This window comes from Passer montanus, unplaced genomic scaffold (genome assembly GCF_014805655.1).
Source record: "Passer montanus isolate IOZ18808 unplaced genomic scaffold, ASM1480565v1 scaffold34, whole genome shotgun sequence".
NCBI lineage: Eukaryota > Metazoa > Chordata > Aves > Passeriformes > Passeridae > Passer > Passer montanus.
The window spans coordinates 8,710,489-8,732,795 of record NW_024368152.1 but is presented as its reverse complement, the minus strand read 5'-3'; the positions used below and the strand labels follow the sequence as shown (position 1 = coordinate 8,732,795).

The 22,307-nt window shown below is 34.9% G+C and overlaps 1 protein-coding gene across 6 annotated transcripts in view; it reads left to right on the top strand.

The window, feature by feature from the left end:
• ROCK2 (Rho associated coiled-coil containing protein kinase 2) overlaps positions 1-22,307 on the top strand; it is a 104,888-nt gene that overhangs the window by 53,634 nt on the left and 28,947 nt on the right. For 2 of the 6 annotated variants that reach the window (XM_039715702.1, XM_039715700.1), the window contains exons 4-15: positions 4,007-4,144; positions 6,705-6,965; positions 11,761-11,905; positions 14,424-14,562; positions 16,209-16,300; positions 17,938-18,097; positions 18,679-18,742; positions 18,896-18,907; positions 20,493-20,572; positions 20,972-21,020; positions 21,756-21,891; positions 22,020-22,111. In XM_039715702.1, coding sequence (XP_039571636.1) covers positions 4,007-4,144; positions 6,705-6,965; positions 11,761-11,905; positions 14,424-14,562; positions 16,209-16,300; positions 17,938-18,097; positions 18,679-18,742; positions 18,896-18,907; positions 20,493-20,572; positions 20,972-21,020; positions 21,756-21,891; positions 22,020-22,111 — 1,368 coding nt within the window. Of the gene's footprint in view, positions 1-4,006; positions 4,145-6,704; positions 6,966-11,760; positions 11,906-14,423; positions 14,563-16,208; positions 16,301-17,937; positions 18,098-18,678; positions 18,743-18,895; positions 18,908-20,125; positions 20,192-20,492; positions 20,573-20,971; positions 21,021-21,755; positions 21,892-22,019; positions 22,112-22,307 lie in introns of all 6 variants that reach the window. The other 4 variants (XM_039715703.1, XM_039715701.1, XM_039715697.1 and 1 more) reach the window with 3 other exon arrangements.

Sequence of the window (22,307 nt, the reverse complement as noted above, 5' to 3'; positions counted from 1 at the left end):
ATGTGGACATACATACCTCAGTTTTTTGCCTCACAAGGTATGGTACAAGTTTAAACTATTGAGCTAAGCTCTGTCTATTTCTAATCCATTCAAAATGTTGACACCACTGTTGCAGATAATGGATTTGCGGTAATGAAAATATTTTGCAACGCTTTCTGTGATCAAAATAGAAATCTGCTTCAGTGGGGATTAAATACAGAAAGAACCATAAATAAAACATGATTGAGTACATGAGTTAAATTAATGAATGTTGTGTTATCAGTATGTGTTATTGTGCACAGGAATTGTAGCACAAATATTTATTATATGTTTCTAATGATTAATATATTAGTATGCTCGTTTTTTGGCTTGTAATGCTTGCAACTTAAAATAGTCAGCTATGACCTCTTTAATTTAATTTTGTTTTCCATAAGTCTTCTTTGTTTTCCATAAGTCAACATTTTCTTGCTGAAGAACTGATATGAAGCAATCAGCTTTCCAGATTCTGTCGAGAAAGTGAAATACATTCTCTACTGTTGTGTCTTACAACTAATTTTTTTTAAAAAGGCTTGATTTTTCCTCTTCCTCTCCCCTCCAAAAAATTTTAAAAATGGTCCAATAAAGAGAGATCAGATGACTGTGGTCTGAGCATCTGACTGTGGTGGAGAAACAATTTCCTTATAAATCCAGAAGTATTAAACTCCACACTTGTGCTCTGGTCTCATTTTGCTGGGTCTGTACTGATGGGGAAAACTAAGAAAATGATTGCCAGATGACTTCTTCTCTTACGCAGTGCCGTGAATAAAAGTGACTGGTGTCTAGGGCAGACAGAAAAATTGAATTATGGTACTTAATATGTTACTTCTGGTTTACGCAGAAACAGTTATTTGTGAAAGCACATCCTGAGTTCCTCTTGTTTGTTTTCACTTGTGGAAAATCATCTTGATTTGAAATTGAAACTTGTCCTTAGGTTCTTCTCCCAGGTCTAACCATGAAGGACTCTGATGTTGCAGTGACACAGCAGACTGACCTGCTCATGCACTGGAAGAGAAAACTAAAGCAAAGTTAACACTTCCTTGTGTTTGGGTGCTACAGGATGGTCTGAGTGACAGTCTATACTGTCTGATTGCTTAGTGTTGCAAAGCACTGGTCATCATAGCCTGCATAAACAGATGTGGTTTATTTTTCTTCATTAAGTGCTTTGTTTATTAGGTTTAATTCCCCATCCACTGCTGATGTACAGTTTTGTATTAAAGCAGATAAATCAGTCATGCTTATTTTTCTTCATTAAGTGCTTTGTTTATTAGGTTTAATTCCCCATCACTGCTGATGTACAGTTCTGTATTAAAGCAGATGAAGTAGTCATGTTTTATTACCTGAAAATTTGTCAGGATTTGAACTTTGATACCCTCTCTGTAGTAATTTCTTACAGCTTTATTAGTTATTTTAGGATACCTGTAATTACTTCAAGCCTTAGAGTTCATTTCAAAACTCCACTCTAGGATTGTCATTTTTTTCAAAATCATAAAAGAGACCGTATCATTGCCAATAATGTGTACTAAATCTGATACCTTCAGATTGATGTGTTATTTTCTTTGCCTACAGATTGTCTTCCCATGTGAATGCTGGGGAAATTATGGAGGCATGTTTTTTATTGAAAATATTAGATTGTTGAAGCAGAGTGAAATTCTTTTTTCTTAATGCATTTTCATGAGTTAAATAAGGCCATGTTACTCAGTGCTAATGGCATGAAGGGATTTTCCTACCTATTTTGAGAGTTACTCTGGTGAGCTGCAGTTTAAATTTGGCAGTTCATTTTAACAGTTGGAAGAAATTGAAACATCATGACAGTTTAATACATGAATAATCTGCTGTATGAGCTAATATCTGTATGTACAAATATAGCTCTGAATAAAGAGCAGAGTGACTAGCAGCTCAAAAGGCTGTCTCCAGGGGCCATGGTGCTGATAGGAGGAGGAATGTCAGCGGTAGATCTGCTCACCTGCAAGGAGTGCCAAGACATATTTAGTCTCTGGCTGTGCCAGTATTCTTGTTATTGCTTTGTTTTTTGTACAGAGAAAGAGCCCATCTTGAAATTTTCTCAAGAAATCATTTAGCCAATAACCTGTTGGCCCTATTTAGACAGGTGTACAGACTGATTTTGGGCCCCCCCACCCCTCTTTACTTTGTTTCTACTGTATATGAGCTTCCTTCAGGCTGTGATGACTTTCAAGAATTTTTTTTCCTCAAGTCATGTGAGACAATTTTTTTCCTAAATGCAGGTAGCTACTCTAACTGCACCTAGGCAAGTGTACACAATGACTTCAGGAATTCTAAACTACTAAATACATTGGAGAGCTTCCACGTGAAATTTCACAGAAAATGCATCTTCAATTGAACAATATCTTTTTGAGGTTTCTGGTCTTTGTGTTTCTTCTGGTTTTGGGCAGGATTACAAAAGCTCTGCTTAGAGGAGTATACTTTGTGGTGTACCACCAAGTCTTTATAAATTATCCCATATGGGATTAGTAAGTAGGAAGAAGTTAGACTTCAAAATACTGTTTTAGGACACCTTCACTAGCTGACTAATTAATCCTCTAAAATATAGAGTTGTTAATGCACATGGATACTGTGTTTCTGTTCTGGTGTTAGGTTGGAGGTTTTTTGATCTAATTGTAGAGAAGGTTGTTTGTTAGTGTTAAACTATGCAAGATACTGAGAATAAAACCTTTCCACCTGTATCTTGAAGGCAGAAAACCCCAATTTCAAGAACAGCAACTCCGTAAATAATCCTCTTTCTGTTCATGTTCTTGCTTTTCCCAAGGTTACCCCTCCACCTGATGCTACTTCTGTTCCTTCAGCAGTATTAAATTTTGCAGCTCCTCAGGACCCGGAGTCTGATGTTCCCAGATCTGTAGACCAAACAGGTGCCTCTCTGAAGCTTTGCTCTGCAGGTGTCATGGACCAGCATCTACAGCTGTTCAGAAAAGCCTATTAAACCTTTTTTCATGTAATATAATTAAACTCAGATATTGAGTGAAACTAAGACGTTAGAAGATCTGCTTTATTTACTAGATGTGAAAGGTTTTAAACGCACCAGAAAACCATTACTTCAGTTTCTGGTGCATTTCCCGATTTTCATGAATCGATTTCAAAAAGTAGTCCATGATTTTTTTATTTTAATAGGAGAAAAATAGGCAGAAACTTAAGGTCCTGATGACTCAAACTTCTTACAGCTGAATACTTCTCACATTGGTTTCTTTAAGAAACACTCAAGAATGTTAAAAACCTGTTACTTTAATAGTTTTTAATAAAATATCACATCACATGATTAATTAGCTGAGTAATGACTGCAATGTGCAATTTAAGGATTTGGTTTCATGAAAGAATTCAGATGAAGTTTTCAAAGGTATTTTCATATTTTGTAATAAAAGCTTTAATTCCAGTTTTCCAACAGGATTTATTGCATTCATTTTACACCATTTAAAGTGAATTTAAGAACTGCTTGGGAAAAGAAATAGACGCAGTCATGTTTTGGTGTAAAATAAAATTTGGCAGAGATTGAAGCAGACTGCTTGCCCAGTTTTGTAATAAAAGCTTTAATTCCAGTTTTCCAACAGGATTTATTGTATTAATTTTGCACCATTTAAAGTGAATTAAAAACTGCTTAGGAAAAGAAATAGACGCAATCATGTTTTGGTGTAAAATAAAAATTGGCAGAGATTGAAGCGGACTGCTTGCCAATTTCTAACATGGATGAATTCAATAGCAAGACAGTGTTCAGAGTAAGAAAATAAAAGCAGAGTTAGACTTTATTACCTGCTATGGTAGGTTTTTTTGAGCAGCTGTTAAACTTTTCTTTTAAGGTTTGGAAGTTCTGAAATCCTCCCTGTGTAGAAAACTGGATGTATGAAGACCTGAAGGCATCACATCCCAGAAAGCAGAACATAGCAGAAACATACTGTGCTGGTACCTAGATTTTAACAAGGCATTTTAAAAAGGTTGATTCTCTTTTCTCAACCAACAGGTTCGCCATAAAATGACACAGAAGGTTTATGCAATGAAGCTCCTTAGTAAATTTGAAATGATCAAGAGATCAGATTCAGCCTTTTTCTGGGAAGAAAGAGATATCATGGCCTTTGCCAACAGCCCTTGGGTGGTTCAGGTAAGGAAGATGTGTAAAAGTAAAATAATAGCAACAACAGCGATAGTAATGATGCTGAGGCCATAAATACTTCCCAGTCTTGAGCTGGTTTTGAATTTACATTGAAACTCAAATCAAGGTTTAGGTTCAGATTTTCACTTTTAAAAAACAGATTTTTACAGCAATTTCACTAAGTTTTGTATATTTGGCTGTGTTAAAAAGTAGATTAATTTGCATTTTAGTTACTACAAATTCATCATTAAACAGAATTAAATAGATTTTTGAAATGCCTACATAATTATTTGGAGTAATAAGGAAGTTATCTTTCCAACTGTAAAAAATTCTGTGTAGGAATGTAGAAACAAATGTGATTGGTATTTGCAGTCTTTCCTCATGATACAGTCAATTGATCACAGGCAATTGATATTAAGAGTGCTTTAAATAGCCAGTGGCTTTTCAGCTGCAGTTTGATATATGGATGAGTGTGCAGTCCTGGTCTCCTGCAAAACAGGGGCTGTAGCAGTGGTTTCCTTGAAACCATCTTCTCGTAGTGGTCAGTTCTGAGCTCACATCAGCATTCAGCATGTCCAGGAACAGAGAGCTGACTTCTTCCTCTGGTTTTGGACACTGTCACTCGCAGCTGCCTGGTGACATGTGTCATCAAGATGCTGCAATGTGAATTATGCCTTTGGGAACAATCAGTACTGATCATTGCTGTTTGTTGTAACTGGTAAATTGTACTAATTAACAAAAGGAGTAGTGAAAGTGTGTGCTTGGAGAAATTGTTAGTCCTTATAATTAATGTAAATGGTCTCATATGCATTTCTATGCCTCTGTATATTTGATAAGACTGACTTGAAGCTTTCCATATATTTTTCATAACACTTTACCTCCGGTGTACAAATATATTTTGCTCTTTAAACACATTTTGTGCTCTTGCCTATATTCAACAGAAATAGTTAAACAAATAGATGATTTTTTTATTTAGTTCTTTGTTCTAGTAACAGTAATTGTCAGGAACTATTTTTCACATGCAGTTGAAAGTAATGAGAAATGCATGGCATGGATTTTCAAAGGAAACAGTCACAAGCAGGATATAAATATGTGTCTGCATTTGTAAATAGCAAATGAACTAAAATGTAGTTGCAATTGTGCCTTCTATGATTGTGTATTAGTGTGATATACTTAGGTGATGTGGTCCAGTGGGGTAGACACTGAGCTGGTTTGAAGAAAATGTAGGTCCTGTTCTGATCTACAAACTGGGACAGATCACACTGGTTCTCTCTGTTTAGTCTTTAATGTGAAAAATAAATGAAACAAGATCCCTAGATAGTTTTAATTTTTTTTTATTAAATCCCTTGAGAGTAATAACAAAAGTGCTGTATAAAGACATAGTGCTGTTATTTATTATTATATTAATATCACTCTGTGTGACAAAATAGAGATTATTTTGAATTTTCTTTTGGATTTTAATGACCCACTCAATTATTGTACTATATATTGGATATATTATCCATTTGTGCAAACAAATACAGTGCAGCATATACGTATTAAAATATTTATTTCTAATCTAAGTCTTCTGTCACTACTTATTCTAGTAATTTTAATCTGAAGGTCAGATCTCCATAATAACGTGCCTGCCTGTCGTGGTTCCTCATCCTCCACAGTTTCCCTGATTCTGACTTCATTATTTCCACACATCCTATTTTTTAAATTGCCTTTTAATTTTGTGTGTAATTTAAAGATGTAAATGATTTTAGTTTTTGAGGTAATTTTCCTGAGAAATAAGATGAGACTTTCAGAGACTTTTTCACAACAGTCACTGAACATTTGATAGTAATGTTTTTTGCTGGACTGGGCTATTTTCAGACCTGGTGATAACCAAGTGGAATCTCCAAAACTTCAGCACTCTAGGTCTGAAATACATTTTAAAGAGACTGAATTTACTTTCACTATCATGCCAGTAGGAAATATACTGACTGCCACTTACACCAGACTAGTATTTTATTGTTAAGAACAGTTTCTTTGTATTGTGTTAGTTTTCTTCGGGAATATTTTGTTTTTATTTCTTATTTCCATATGTGTTGATTTAGGACAAAGTCAGCAGTGACTTTGCAAACATGTACAGAGGTAAGGAATTTGAAATATAGAAAATTTGGAAACAGTCTAAGATGCTGCTCACTGTTGATTTATTTTCAAATCAGAACACGATGCTCCCTGTTTCAGATTTGTTATTTTGCATTTTGACTCAGTGATACTTCTTAATACCAGGAAACATGGAGATAGATAGATAGATAGATAGATAGATAGATAGATAGATAGATAGATGCCTATAGTATTAAAATAATCAGGAAATACTTTTATACTTTCTCAGAAATTATAATGAGGGGTTTCTGAAGTTCAGTAAATTTCAAGATACTCTCATAATTAATAGAAAAATGTATATTTTATGCATATTAAAAGTAATCTTGAAAAAATATTCTCAGGTTCAACGAAACTTCAATATAAAGGACTTTATTCCTTTCCCTAGCTGTCTGAAAAATAATTGCATTTTTTTCCTTTCCTTTTTTTAATGTTGCAGCTATTTTGTGCCTTTCAAGATGACAAATATTTGTACATGGTAATGGAATACATGCCAGGCGGAGATCTTGTAAACCTTATGAGCAATTACGATGTGCCTGAGAAATGGGCCAAGTTCTACACAGCTGAAGTGGTTCTTGCTCTTGATGCAATTCACTCCATGGGCTTGATACACCGAGATGTGAAGCCTGACAATATGCTTTTAGATAAGCATGGGCATCTGAAGCTGGCAGATTTTGGCACTTGCATGAAAATGGATGAAGTAAGTATGCAACTGAATCATTTACCATCTATTATACTGTAATTCCAACTTACATCTATATCTAAGGTTATTTTCTTATGAAGTACAATACCCAAAGGAATATTCATCTAATGATCTACTTGATTAGAAAGCTGATTCTTGTTTCCTATTTGAAATATAAGAGTACTTTAAATAGTGTAACCTTTTCTGTTATAAACTGTTCTCTCACATGGAAGAAGGATGTAAACTTACTCTTTGCCATTTTTGGTAGCATGTGCATTTATGAATTTCTAAGGTACATTTTTTTGGCCAAATGTGTGAAAAGCTCGCAAGATAACTCTTAGTTTCAACATTAGTAATCTTGGAACAGTTCATAAGATGACATTTTTTTGTAAATGAAATTATTTTATAGGCAAGATACATTCCATGGGTGTTTGTCCTTCATCTAATTGTTCTCATAGCATCCTCTAGTGGTCATTCAAATGAGGTCACAGTACGGCAGCAGCGGTATGTGATATATTGATCAAAATCTGTTAGTTATTTGTCAGGATGACAAGATATCAGTTAAAATTATTTAATTGTCCAGATTTAGCCATGTACAGCCAAATACAGTTTTCTAATGAGTTTGTATAAGAATATTTTTAACAGGATACTTTATATTATATAAAAAAACTTGAAAATAAAATGACCTTTTGTAGTTTGCACTCTTAGAATCTTGCCTGACAGAGTGCTGTGCTGTAATTTACAGAATATACTCTTCCTATGAAACACTATAACTGTTCTTCCTTTGAAAAACTGAAAGCTAATAACATATACAAACAACTGTATATGAATGTGTGCTATGATTTACCTGGTCTTTGAAAGTTTTCTGTAGTAGTGTTGGCAAGGGCGATCCTTTTAAACTTACTTGCTTTTATGTTTTGGGGTTTTTTTTCTGTATTGTTTAGGCAGTGCTTGATATAATTTCTGCTATCTACTTAATTTGCATCTGCATCATTAAGTTAATGTCTCTTCAGGAGTATCCAGAAGTACTGTGTCTGTTCAGGGTGGGTTTTTTCCACATGACATATTAATTTCATCATTGTCCAACTGCAGCTGTTTATTGAAGTTCAGTCTCTTCAGTTTTGGTGATGTTGTAGTTGTTAGTCTAAAGGCAGAGTTAATATGTACCTCCATTTTGTTGATTTACTTTCCTGTATTTTAGAGGACAACATTTACTTTAATTGAAAAAATCAAAAGTAGTACTTGGTATCTTAATTGTAATTAGATTGTAATGTCTTAAAAGAATCTGTTGTTCATTGGAAGCGACAACAAAAAAGCATCAAAAAGCTCACAGTTTAAATCTACCAAAAAAAGGTGATCCTCTGTGGTATTTTAGGACCTATACCTTGTATGATGGTACTGTAAATGTGACAAATGCATCCGTGTTTCTCATAAAGCTACAGTGAGCTCCACTTTAGACCGGGTATCATCAATGGACCAGTGATCTCCTAGAGAAGTTAACTTTTAAAAGGATTAAATTTTAAGTTCTTAGAGTTTCTCACAGTCAGTGGAATGGCAAAAATTTTTTGTGCAGGAAGCTTTAGAAGTTTGAGAAGCTTTCTACAGGAAGCTTTTAGAAGTTGAGAGGTTCTGGATTGTCTCCAAATCTCATGCTACTTCTTACAAAACATGAACACATCCCAGCTGTGTAAATATAATATTGGTGTTGGCAGACTGATTCGTAAAAAATATATGCTTACCCAATACTTATTTATTTTTTGGATTTGGATCTCTTTTAGCAGTAGTGAGCATTAGCATCTTCCTTATGCTGTTGAAAACCCAGGAAAATTTTGCTGCCATTTGTTGAGGGATTTTTCTGACTTTTGCTGTGAAATTCTGTTCAGTGTTTGCTTAAGTCGGCCAGGCCAGGCCAGAACAGACACTTGCAGCAGAATTTCTCCTTATCATTTTGTGAAGAGTTGCTAAGTGTTTTACTGATCTTTCCCAGCATAAAAGGAACTTCTGTTTTTGTAAATAATTTGTGATAATTGGGGGTTTGTGGCATTGTTTTTCATTGTTTGTCTTGGTTTTTCTTAATTAGTTGTTTCATTTAAAATCTGCATCTAAGTGAGTATTTCTGTTGCTGAATAAAGAATGATGTTAGACTCAAACATTTAGTAGGATTTGTGGTTCCCATTTTTGGTATTTAGGTGTATTAGGTAGACCAGGGCAGGGTTCACCAGTCTGTCTAATCCTCAGGTGTTGTGCAAGAAACAAAACAGCAGCTGGCTTTGGTAGGTGTCACAGGGCCAGGAGCTCCCAGTGTTGCCGTGCTCAGCACTGTCCTGTGCTCACTGAGCTTTTCATCAGAGCACAGATTCAGAGAATACTTGTTGAAAAAGATGTGACCAAAAGAAGGGATGTTTGCCACTTGGGATTATTGCCTCAGCCCAGGCAGTTCAGCTGAAAGAAGCAGCATTTTCCTCTTTTTGGAACTCGGCTTCTTTCCCATTGAAGCTTGTCCAGTGAAAAGAACTCTTCTGGATCCCTCTTGCCTTGGTACATTGTCTGCTGTTAACACCTGATGTGTGCAGTCCTCGTGTTTCCACACAAACACCCTCCAGATCTTGTTTACTGGAAGGAACTTCCTGAGGGAGTGAAAGCCTGATTGTCAGCCTTGGTTCAAGAGAGCAAGTCCTTCAGGTTTGATGGAGATCCTCCCGAAGATGAAACCTGAATTGCTTTGTCTTCAGCAGTATAATAATGTGGAATGATGCTGGGAAACATGACAGCCTCACCTCCAAGTTGTCAGGAGCTGCAAGAGCTGTGTCTCCTGGACAGCCTATTTTTTAAGATTGTTTGTGCACTGCACTGTACATCTCTCACATATCTGCAGGAGAGGAGTTCCAAGGTCCACCATGATCTTTTGAGGTGATGAGAAAAGTTTCAGGTAAAACACTGGCCAGAGACTCCTGACAGGAAGCTTTGCATGACAACTGTTACAGTAAGAATGCTACTCAGGCATAGATAGAGGCTGTGTTTGAAACACATTGCCCAGAGAAAACAGCACCATTTAAGTCTCTTCAGAATGAAGGGAATGCCGAGGGTGCTCTGTATTGGACAGAGAGCGTGTCCCTGTTTACTCAACTTCGATGCCAGAGACCACAATCTGACTGTGGTATTAAAGGTATCCAGTACTTAAAAATACATACAGAACAACACCAAAAGTTCTTTGAAAGAAGTGTGTAAATGAGCAGAACAGAAATCTGGGAATTTCATAATCAGGTGATAATGGGCCAACCTCCTGAGGGACTTGGTAGAATCCCCATTTTGTAATGCAGTCCCACAGGATGCTAGATAATCTTTTATCAGCTCCTTTTCCTTTGACTGGTTGAGTCAGATGATCTTTCAGGTCGCTTCCAAGTCAGGCTGTTCTATGATCTGTAAATGCATTTCTAGGTTAGTTCCTGAGACAGAAGGTAGAGAGTTTTATGGGGAATAAATAGAACCAGTTTCATGTGCTTCAGAGAGCTATGGCCCATTGAGCTTGATATTAATATGCAAAGGCTTCTCTTATTGTAGAAGTATTTTTTTTTGTTCTACTGTTCAGTTCTTTGGCCTGCTCTTCATCTCTTCATTCTGGAACTGAGAATTTAAAATTCCTTTAGGTTTCAGTTTTAGCATAGAGTCATAGAAGATAGGCACTTGCCAGGAGGACATTTGAAGTATTCCATAGGTCTTTACAGTATGCAGTCATCCCTTTAGATTTTGCCTGCTGGTTCATGACTTTCTGGATTCTGTTTTAGTACAGAAATAAAAGCTTTTCAAAGTTCATATTGTATATGAGAAAGAATATTGTCATGTGGTGTCTAAATTTTGGGTATCAGTACAATTCCAAAATCGAATAGTTCTCTTATTTTATTTAACTATGTATTTTGAACTTAGTTGTTCCTACTAATATTTTGTATTACTGTTCAAAATTAATATATATTGCCATTCTTGCTGATGGAAAAAGGCACAAAAAACCTTTGTAAAATGGTTTAGATAAAACTTCAGATTAGGAAACAGAATAAAAGATGAGTGTATTTTTGGTACTTCTCTAACTTCATCCAGGATTTCATGTCATTCATCCATGTGGTCTTAGGAGAGAATTCAGTGAATTTCACTAAAGGAAACAAGACTTATAACTTTGAATCAGAATGATGGCAGAGCTGATTGATGCTTCTGCATCACTCATTTCCTACATTTTTAGTTTCTCAGTGTGAAGCAGAGTATGAGGAATAATTTCATAGATACAATTGTGGTAATATGTTAATAAAAAAATTAAGCTTTGCTATTCTTTAAAAATAGCTTCTCCTTTTAGTCTTCTTTCTATATATAAACAAAAGCAAAGCATAAATAAAAATTTACCTGTAATTTGATTTATTGGCTGAATTAGACAAAATTGTTATGTATCTGCTTTGTAGGCCTAGAATTCATAACTTGTCAAAATGATTCTAAAATTTGTCCCTGAATTAAATGAGAAAAGGAGCAGTCTGATACGCTGTGTACCTTCGTATTAAAACCAATGGTAAAAAGAATAAAATTGCTGAATTTTGAGAAGATGAAGTCAAGAAAAATACTACGGAGTAGGCAGGGGTAAGGATATTACCAAGAAATGTCATTTCAATCCACATTGCTTCTTGAATTATAATTAGTCTTTAAAACACACTCCTCAAACCAAGTATTTTAGGCTATAATTTTGATGGTTTTCTGTCCTGCTAACAGAGGAATTGGTTAGAGAGGTGCTCAGAGGGCCCTTGAGCTGAGCCTTTTGTGTTGTTGTGTTGCCCAGACAGGAATGGTGCGCTGCGACACAGCCGTGGGGACTCCCGACTACATCTCGCCAGAAGTCCTGAAATCGCAGGGGGGCGATGGCTATTACGGACGGGAGTGTGACTGGTGGTCTGTGGGGGTTTTCCTTTTTGAGATGTTGGTTGGTAAGTAATGATTTCTTCTGCTTATGAGATATCATTGGGTCTTCACTGTGCCTTTAGCTGCACTTTGCTGCATGGAGGCAGTTCATACCTCTCTGACAGCTTCTGACTTGCTGTGGCTCACTGCTGTTCTCTTTGCTCTCTGTCACTCTGGTGCTGTGACAGCTGTTTGCGTGCTTGCTCAGTGATTAGTTCCCTGACTTGGTTCAGCTTAAAACTAATTCTTAGAATAGTTTTAACTGGGGTCAGCTACCTCACCACATTTGTGCCACCTCAGGCAGGATTGAGTTTGCAGGGGAAGAGAGGAATGGCAAGGGCAGGCCTGTTCTTTTCTTTCCTCCTCCTTTTCCACAGCACATCAGTGTCTTCTTTTAGGTCAAAGTGTGGAAGTATGGCTCAATTCTTTCTTTTGTGCTTGAGTCAGGATTTTCTAATAAAATACACTGGACTGCTATGGCAATGAGCATAGAATATAATCTGTTAAGGAGATGAGTCATCTGCATCTTAAAATATAGTGAGGAGCAGTATGATAGTCTGATAGGAAAATACTGATTATGGAAAGATGGAATTGAACATACAATTATTAAAAATCAGCATTTTCTGGGAATATTGCTAATACGCTGGACTGCTATGGCAATGAGCATAGAATATAATCTGTTAAGGAGATGAGTCATCTGCATCTTAAAATATAGTGACAATCAGTATGATAGTCGGTAGGAAAATACTGATTATGGAAGGATGGAATTGAGCATACAATTATTAAAAATCAACATTTTCTGGGAATATTGCAGATTTGATGTTTCTGGTATGCTGAGACAGGAAATACACTTAAACATATGATCCTATTACTATTTCAAACTCATTCAGAATTACAGCATTTTGACTTTAAGAATGTGTGGTTTAATAGACTGATGAACAATTTTAGCAGTAAATAAAATTACTCATTTCTTGAAATATTTGGCATAGCTGTCCAGAATGTTTTCTCAGCATTTCAGAGCCTCTTTTTTTTCCTTCTTGTATCTAGGAGGAAAATATTACTTAATTTCTCCATATCCCACATATTGGTAGAAAGTATCTGTTTTTATCTGTACTTATGTATCAGATTCTGGCTATGGTCTTCTAAAATTTTGCACTTCAAAGAAAGCACAGAAACTGTTTTGTTATTCTGGTTTCGATAAAGGCACAGAACTAATGAAAATGGTAATTTTATTATGAAATGAAAATTTTATTGTGTGCTTGACTAAACTGTAAAATGTTGGTCACAGGATGAATCCTAATTTTAGTTCAGTGACTTAAGATAGTGTTGAGGTGTGGCCAAAATCAAAGCTGTTTCCAAGACAGAAGTGGAAGGTTGGGAAAGAGGGAGGCAGCAGCAAATATCAGTGATTCCCAGCTGCAATGCAATGCACTGGCATGGCAACCTAATAAATTTACTAAAAGTCCAGAAGTTAAGTTCAAGCTGGTGTGTACTACTTTCTTAGTTTTCTATAAAATGACAGAACGAGACAAAAGTTGGGATTGTTCTTTCAAAAGCAGAGTGGTTGTTGTCCATTGGTTTGTGTACATTTTTTCATGTTTGTGGCTTTGGAGATGCTCAGTTCCTAGTTGAAGGCTGCAGGGTGATTCCTGCCTGCACGCAGCACACCAGAACCAAGGAGAGAGCCCAGCTCACGTTCACCTTGTTCACCTTCTCTGTTAAACCTGTGGATTAGTTGGGAGAAAGGATTCCTGTGAAAGTTGCAGCTTTTTGATTACAGACCCAAACCGTTTGTATGTTAAGAATCTTGCCAGTTAATTTGATTGTCAGCTGCTTCTATCACAAACCATTCTTTTCACTTGCCCCAGTTTTACCTTTCTTAAGTCTAGTTCCTTTGCAAATATCTTTAACTACAGCCTAGACTGGAAACCTCTGGGTAAGAAAAGTCAATTATTTTAAAAACCACCTTCCATGTTAATATGAGCACTCAAGCTGATGTAATTTGTCAGTCAACAAGATTTATTAATATGGGTTTAACAGTGTGGTAACACACTGGGAAGGCTCCTGCTCAGAGCTGGCATGCCTTAGGGAGGATAGACTGTGTGCCTCTGAAATGATCTTCAGAGAGCTTTGGTGGATTCCTTCCAACAAATGTGCATGAGCAAGTCTTTAATGAGTTTTGGTCCATTTTACCCTTGGAATGTTTAAAGATTGATTCACATGGGTGTCGGCCATTATGTAAATTAGAAAATATATTGAGAGCTTTAAGGCAGAACAAAAGATGTAATTCACCAGGCAAAATTTTGGTAATGATAGACAGGATGGAAAATGGTATAGTTTGTAACACAGACATTTTAGGGAAGGAATATTTTTAGTAGTATACATTATTTGTACAATGTATGTCCAAATTTTTTCTTTTTCTTAATAAAAGACTCTTCTAGGTAAACTGCTTGTAGACTTTTCATTATCTTTTCTGTCTTATTCTATTCACATAACCATTAAACATGATATAAAATCACAGCCAATTTACTATTTTATTTTCAGGTGATACTCCTTTTTATGCAGACTCACTAGTAGGAACATATAGTAAAATTATGGATCATAAGAACTCATTGCATTTCCCTGATGATGTGGAAATCTCTAAGCATGCAAAGAACCTTATCTGTGCCTTTTTAACTGATAGGTAAGTGCACATACTGTTCTGGCACTGGTTTTTATTTTGGATGGTACATTGTAAAAATTAATTCCTTCTCCTACTTCTCCTGATTTCTGTTCAAATCTCTTCTGCCAAACCTCCTGTTCTCTAGTTTTTCTTCTGAGGTGTTTTTTCCAGGTATTGTATTTTATTTCTATGAGCAGTTCTGACAGCTCTTGTTAACAACACAGTTTGTGCTGAACAAATCCTTGCAATTGCACTAACAAACTTGTAAGGCTGAAAGTAATTCGTAACCTCCAAGGCAGGGACAGAATTGTTTTGCTCAGTGTCTATGTGAGAGTTACTTAAAAAAAGTGGAAGGAAATACTTTTCTGAAAGTAAGCATGTATTTACTGATTTTTTTTCTTTTGCTTTGTTGCATTAATTGGTAAATATAGCTAACAAACCTGCAATGTTGTTGTTTTGGCTCCCAAAAAATATCCTAGAAGTTTCCCTTGATGGAACTAAGGCACTTATTGAAATTAACCTGTGTAAGTTTGTTCTTGACCTGAACATTGACATTTTGCTTACTTTCAGAAAGCAGAGATAATCTTCAATTTTACTGATTTAAAAGAACAACAGTGTAGGTCCACAGTTAACTCTGGATCAATGATGCCTTCTTATGCTTTCCTGTGATCACCTGAACTTGGCTGGAGCAGGGCATCCGGCCACTATAGAAGGAGGAATTAGGAAAACAAAGTGCCTTATAATGGGTTTTGCATTCAAAGAGAGATTGTTTGCTCTACTGAGCAAGCCTGCGGTTGGTCAGGAAGGATGTGCTTTATTTAACAGCATTTTTCACCCTTAGTAGCTGAAGGGTAGAGAGAAAATATGATTAGAATTTAATAGTGTAAATGTAGTAAGGTGGACTTCTACTACGTGTGTCCCTCTTCCTGTTTATGTTTAACACAGGGCTCGAGCAATTTATTTGAAACAGATGCTGCGTGATCACTGCTGAAGCACTTAAAGAAGGACTAAACATTGACCCTGTGATTTATGGCTTCTTTTCCATGCATTGTTTTTATGTCCTGTTCTTGTACGTAGTTTCAAGAGAGACTCCTCTGTTCAAACTAAAAGTTTCTTGCTGCATTTAAGATTTACTTCACGGCAAATATCAGCAAGGGACGTGTCAGGGTTAGTTGTGGGGCAGAGGATGGAATTCTTAGAATATTTATTTTAGTCCAGCTTTGAATAACTGTTCTGTGCAGCAAGTCAGACCTTCCTTCACTTGCGTCTTACGGTCTGTCATGTGGTTTGGCAGACACGTAAGTTCTGCAGTTTTATTTCCCCCAAGGGTGTTGAGTTTTTGTTTGTGTTTTTAGGTTTTTCTTAGTTTTTGCCTCAGTGCTCGCTTTCTTGCTTTACTCCCCACGTGGCAGACTCCAGATTCTGGACATTTTAGCAGTCACAGGCAGAGTGCATGCTAAGAATCAGTAAATTTTATATAAGAAACTGCAGATTAGTGGTTGGTGGTTTTTCAATTTTGTTTTTGTTTGACCATTAGTGTGGTTAGCACAGACAATCTGTACTGAGAGTTTCATTGCTGCTTATAGACAAGTCAGAATTTTAAAAAAATTTAAAAAAAAAATCCCAAAAGCAGCTATTTTTCTGACTCTGGATTAATTGTTGTTTAGGGATGTACGACTTGGGAGAAATGGGGTTGAAGAAATAAAGCATCATCCTTTCTTCAGAAGTGATCAGTGGAACTGGGACAACATTCGAGAGAGTAAGTAAATTAGGTTAAGAATTCTATTTTATTCAGCATTTACAATAGTAGAAATGAAAAAAACTTCTGGTTGTATAAACAAAGTAATTTCTAACTATCAAGAATCTTGCTCAAACGCTCATATTTATGACTTGTATTATAAAACCTTAGATGAGGGTGGGGTAATAAATATGCATTTTTCTTACTGGAATGATCTCACCTTTAGCATGTTTTTAATGTAGAAGTTTCAATTTTAAACAATGGAATTGGAGGGTTCAGAATTTTAACTAAAAGGAATGCATGTTAGGTTCTGTGTCTCTGTTTTTTTTCTTTTGAGACTTTTTTTTTGTTTTCTTTCATTTTACTTTTAGTCTTCTGGTAATTAAGATAGTGATTTGACAGTGGCCTTGTCAGTTTTACTACTTTTCATGTAAGGTATTGAGAACCTGATAGCTTTAGGTAAAAAAGCAAAGCATGTCAGTTCTCATAAGCTTGTCATAACTTCAAAAGTTATATATTTACTAAGAAGTGTAAAAATTATTATTGTAGTTGAAGTTATATTCTCAAGTGTGATTACCTGAGCAAATATGTCTTGCATACTAAATGGTCTATGCATTAGGAGTGTGGTTAGCACAGACAATCTGTACTGAGAGTTTCATTGCTGCTTATAGACAAGTCAGAATTTTAAAAAAATTTAAAAAAAAAATCCCAAAAGCAGCTATTTTTCTTAATGTGACTCTGGATTAATTGTTGTTTAGGGATGTACGACTTGGGAGAAATGGGGTTGAAGAAATAAAGCATCATCCTTTCTTCAGAAGTGATCAGTGGAACTGGGACAACATTCGAGAGAGTAAGTAAATTAGGTTAAAAATTCTATTTTATTCAGCATTTACAATAGTAGAAATGAAAAAAACTTCTGGTTGTATAAACAAAGTAATTTCTAACTATCAAGAATCTTGCTCAAACGCTCATATTTATGACTTGTATTATAAAACCTTAGATGAGGGTGGGGTAATAAATATGCATTTTTCTTACTGGAATGATCTCACCTTTAGCATGTTTTTAATGTAGAAGTTTCAATTTTAAACAATGGAATTGGAGGGTTCAGAATTTTAACTAAAAGGAATGCATGTTAGGTTCTGTTTCTCTGTTTGTTTTTTTTCTTTTGAGACTTTTTTTTGTTTTCTTTCATTTTACTTTTAATTTTCTGGTAATTAAGATAGTGGTTTGACAATGGTCTTGTCAGTTTTACTACTTTTCATGTAAGGTATTGAGAACCTGATAGCTTTAGGTAAAAAAGCAAAGCATGTCAGTTCTCATAAGCTTGTCATAACTTCAAAAGTTATATATTTACTAAGAAGTGTAAAAATTATTATTGTAGTTGAAGTTATATTCTCAAGTGTGATTACCTGAGCAAATATGTCTTGCATACTAAATGGTCTATGCATTAGGCAATGAATACAAAAATAGATTGCTCTAGAAAAAAAATTGTTCCTAGTAATATTTCCAGATCGGCTGTCTAGTTAATATGTATTTAATTAACTCCAAGTTATTTAAGGACAACATATGATGCAGTCTTTTAACAGTAGAGAGATGCCTGTGTATAGAAAATGACTGAGTCTTGGAGTGAAATGCATCTTTTTTTCCCCTTTTTATAGCTGCTGCTCCTGTTGTTCCTGAGCTTAGCAGTGATATAGATAGCAGTAATTTTGATGACATTGAGGACGACAAGGGAGATGTGGAGACCTTTCCAATCCCCAAAGCCTTCGTGGGAAATCAGCTGCCTTTCATAGGATTTACCTATTACAGAGACAATTTGTATGTGATACATGAATATGCATTTTTAAAAACATAACTGCACATTTTTTTCTTATATTCTTTCTTTTTTTCACTCTAAATACATAATTTATTCCTTGTATTATATTAATTTATGTCCAGTTGTGAAGATACAAAATGTCAAGTTTGAGTAAAATGATATTTACTCTTTCAATTATTTCAATAACTGATTAAACAGTGTATTTTTATATGCACAAAATTATACAATATCTTAAAAAATCAATTAGGGTTAAAATTCTGATAGATTTGTATTTTTTAGTGTCTTTTTATTAGTTATTTTAGAAGAAAGCTTACACAGCATAATAACTTTCTAGAATTCATCTTGAATAATCAGGAAATAATTATATTAATTAAAAAATTTCAAGCTGCTGTAGTTTTGGAAACATTCTATTAAGGAACAGTTCAAATCAGAAAGATGCAGTAACACCAAAATAAAACAAGCTTCATTCTGAGAGCAGCATGGGACAAATTGAGATTTGAGAGAATTGATTTAAATGGCAAGGTTGCCAGAGTTGTTGAAAACTTGAGTAAGAGCTGGAGGGATTTGTTTTTGTTTTTGACAGGTTGCTAAGTGACTCCTCTCAGTCTTGCAGAGAAAATGAATCTGTGCAATCTAGTAAAAATGAGGTTAGTGCCTTTTTTCCTTAGTATTAATGGGATGATTAAGTTTATTAAGTCTGTTAAGAAAAGACAAAGTCTGAAATAAGTGTTGAAACAGTTTTGTGATGAGCTCTTTGTCTTTTAATGATCCTCAATAAAAATGATATTTTCTGTTTACAGGACAGCAAAGAGGTAAGTATAGTATCTGAATTATGAAAGCAATAAAAAAATTCCTTCATAATTTTGTGTGGATGTGAAGTATCTTTAATGTTTATTCACCAAATTGTTAGCAGTAAACCAGTTGTATTTTGAAGCAGTTGTAATCAAGTGTTACGGTACAATAGTTTAAAGATAAATTAATACAGATTTTTCTCAAATTCTTTTTGAATCTAGAATTTTTTTGGAATGACAGTGTGTGAGGCTCTCTTTCCTACAGACAGCATTACTCTTGTGAAGGTCCCACACTTCCATTAATGATTCATGACTGATTTATTCAGAGTTTGAAAAAGTAAATTGTCACCTGCAGGGATAAAGGAATGTTTAAATCATACTCCAGCTAGAGCATATGGAGCTTGTTTATCCAGCATTTGAAGATTGGCAAATGAATTTAAATTTGCATGACTGGAAAAGCAATGGTATTTTCATATACTTACTTCATTATGTTACTTAAACATTTGTATTAGTCAAGTGTAGATAGGATATTGTTAACATTTCTTAAAACTTACAATTTCTTTTCAAAGTTAAAAAAATACATAACGGAAATGCATTATGTATTGATCAGATAAAAATAAATGCACAACTTCATTAGACTCCACTTCCTTCCAGTCATTGATGAATAGATGAATAGTTTTAGCCTTCACATTTTAAATAGAAATGGTACTGCTGTTTAAAATACATATGGTCACATTCATGATGTTTGCTTTATGTTGTGTTAGTAAATGCAGATGGTAATATTTTGCATTTCACTTTGACAACTTATTTTATTTGTATTTTCTCAAGCAACAAATCTCCGGTTTTGATGTCCTTGTCAATGTTCCTGTTGTGGAAATCTGCTAATTGTAACAGTTATAAAGTGTTTTGGAAAACCATATTTTTATATTTCGTGTTTGGGGGGTAGAGGAGGAGGAGGAAAGGAGGAAAATAAATGCATTTGAAAGCCTGAAGTCATGAGATTAATCCAAAATTTATTATTTATAATTTATTTCATTAATATTTGGGTACTGGACTCACAATTATTTCTTAAAAATATTTTAGTAAGCAAACCAAAGCATTTCCAAAGTGTTCATTAGCTTCCAAGGTGTGAGAATAAAAAATTCTTTATGTGAGGTCATTCAACATGTTTAGCCATATTATCTAATATTGTCCAATTTGGTCATGTACACCCCTTTTTTATTTTTTCATTTCATTTAGAAAATGCTATCCAAAAACATCTGCTCCAGTGGAAAGTCTCTGGCTACAGAGCACAGCAAAGGGCCGGTAACAATGTTTTTTGCCCATATAAATTTAATGACTCACAATCTGTGGCACTTAATTCTGTGATGGTTCAATTCAATTCAGTACACAGCAAATTTTGCTGCTATAAATCCATATATGTAAAATTATCAGAATTAATACCATGTAAAGATGTAACCTTCTAGTGATGATTTAAAAATAATATACTGGAAGATTGAATTAATTTTCCTCCCTTTCCCTTATTTTTTATTTAATTGAATTGCTTTTGTTTTCTGTGAAAGTATATTTTTATATGTGGGCCATGCTTTTTTGACATTTTACACAGTTTCAGAAAAAACTAAGCAAGCTAGAAGAACAGCTCAGTAATGAATTACAAGCCAAAGATGAACTAGAACAGAAGTACAGGTGAGAATGTTTCAACATGTTTGGTATGTTTATAAAGATGTTTTATTAGACCTTTTGTTTTGGAATGCTTAAAAGCATTTTAATCCACTTTGGGGATTCCCAGTCCTGTTAGCAGACCTCACTGTAAGTTGCTGGCTTAATTCTTGCTACTCCTTTGAGTAGTGGGGTTGTTATTTGGGGGTTTGTTGAGGTTTTTTTTTGCTTTTAACTCCCTATAAGAATCTCACTGTTTAGTGATTTCACCAGTCCTTTGAGGTTTCATGTTTTTGCTTAAAATAGAATATCTTGCATAAAAATAAAGAGATAAAAGCACCTTATATAAAATTAGTGAAACATATCCAAACATTCTAATTTCTGTATTATCAAAAGGGTTTAAAATTATTTTTGACATTTGTTCAGGTCTACAAGTGTTCGTTTAGAGAAGATAGCGAAAGAGCTTGATGAAGAGGTAAGGCCATAGATTTCTTACTGGAATTAGAACTTGAACATTTGTGCGTAGATTTTTCCCTTCAATAACAGCACATTGCTTTTGAGTAGCTATATATTTTATAGCAAATAACACCAGCTGATTTCTTGGTGTTCACAAGCGTGAAATTGTTGTCACTGCTAAAATATTTTTATTATGATTTCTGTACTGTAACTGCTCATTTCTTTCTAGAACTAGATTTTTACCGTATTTTTAAGTTGGCAGACAGCATGACACAAATATCCCATACATATTTTAAAAATGGAAGGTGTGAGAGTAGTGTTTCCAGAGAAGGAAGACCATACTTTGGATTATTTGATGTTAGTAAAAGCACCCTGTTTCTTGCCCAGCTTTGCACCTTACTGCTTCTACAAATTTAGATGTGGCTGTGTACAACTTAATGTATGGCTCATGTGGGTGCATGTCAAGACCTTACCTTTACATGTATGTTTCTCTGCTCCCAGAGTGACTGCTTAGGCAGGTCTACCAGGTTTGTCAAATCCAGATGATCAAACAGTATTTAAATTGCAAAGCTCCTGGCCATAGACATCCTGGGCTGGATTTGACCACGTGTTCTGATACGTAATATTTGCAGCAGGCAGATGGACTGGCTGCCTCCATTACAGACTAAACTGAGTGCAAGAGTTGTGTTTTTATCGTAAAAGAATACCACTCCTGTGTGTGTAATTAGTGGTGTATTTTTTCAAATCTATCCAGATAACTTCAAGAAAGAATGTAGAGTCTGCAGTCAGGCAGTTAGAGAGAGAGAAGGCTCTTCTTCAGCATAAGAATACAGAATACCAGAGGAAAGCAGAACATGAAGCAGATAAGAAACGCAATTTGGAAAATGAGGGTATGTTGAACCATGCTTGAAGGTTCCATTTTGATGTGGGTTTTTAATACTTAAAATAAATTAATTATAGTTCCAATTCAAGGGTTTTCATTACAGTGATTAACAATGTTGAATTGTTTTTGTTGCAGTTAACAGTTTGAAAGACCAACTCGAAGATTTAAAAAAGAGGAATCAGAACTCTCAAATATCAAATGAAAAAATTAATCAACTACAAAGACAGGTATGTCAGCTTTATATACATAGCTATATTTTAAAGTAATCACTGCTTGAATACAGATTTTGGTAACAGTGGAGGATTTTGAATGTGCAGTTGGGTTTTAAAAGCTGTTTTTTCTTGTTAAGTTTTGGTGTTCAAAAGTAATCTTAAAATACACTCCTTATTTCTTTAATCCATAAAATGTAGTACTCTGTAGTAG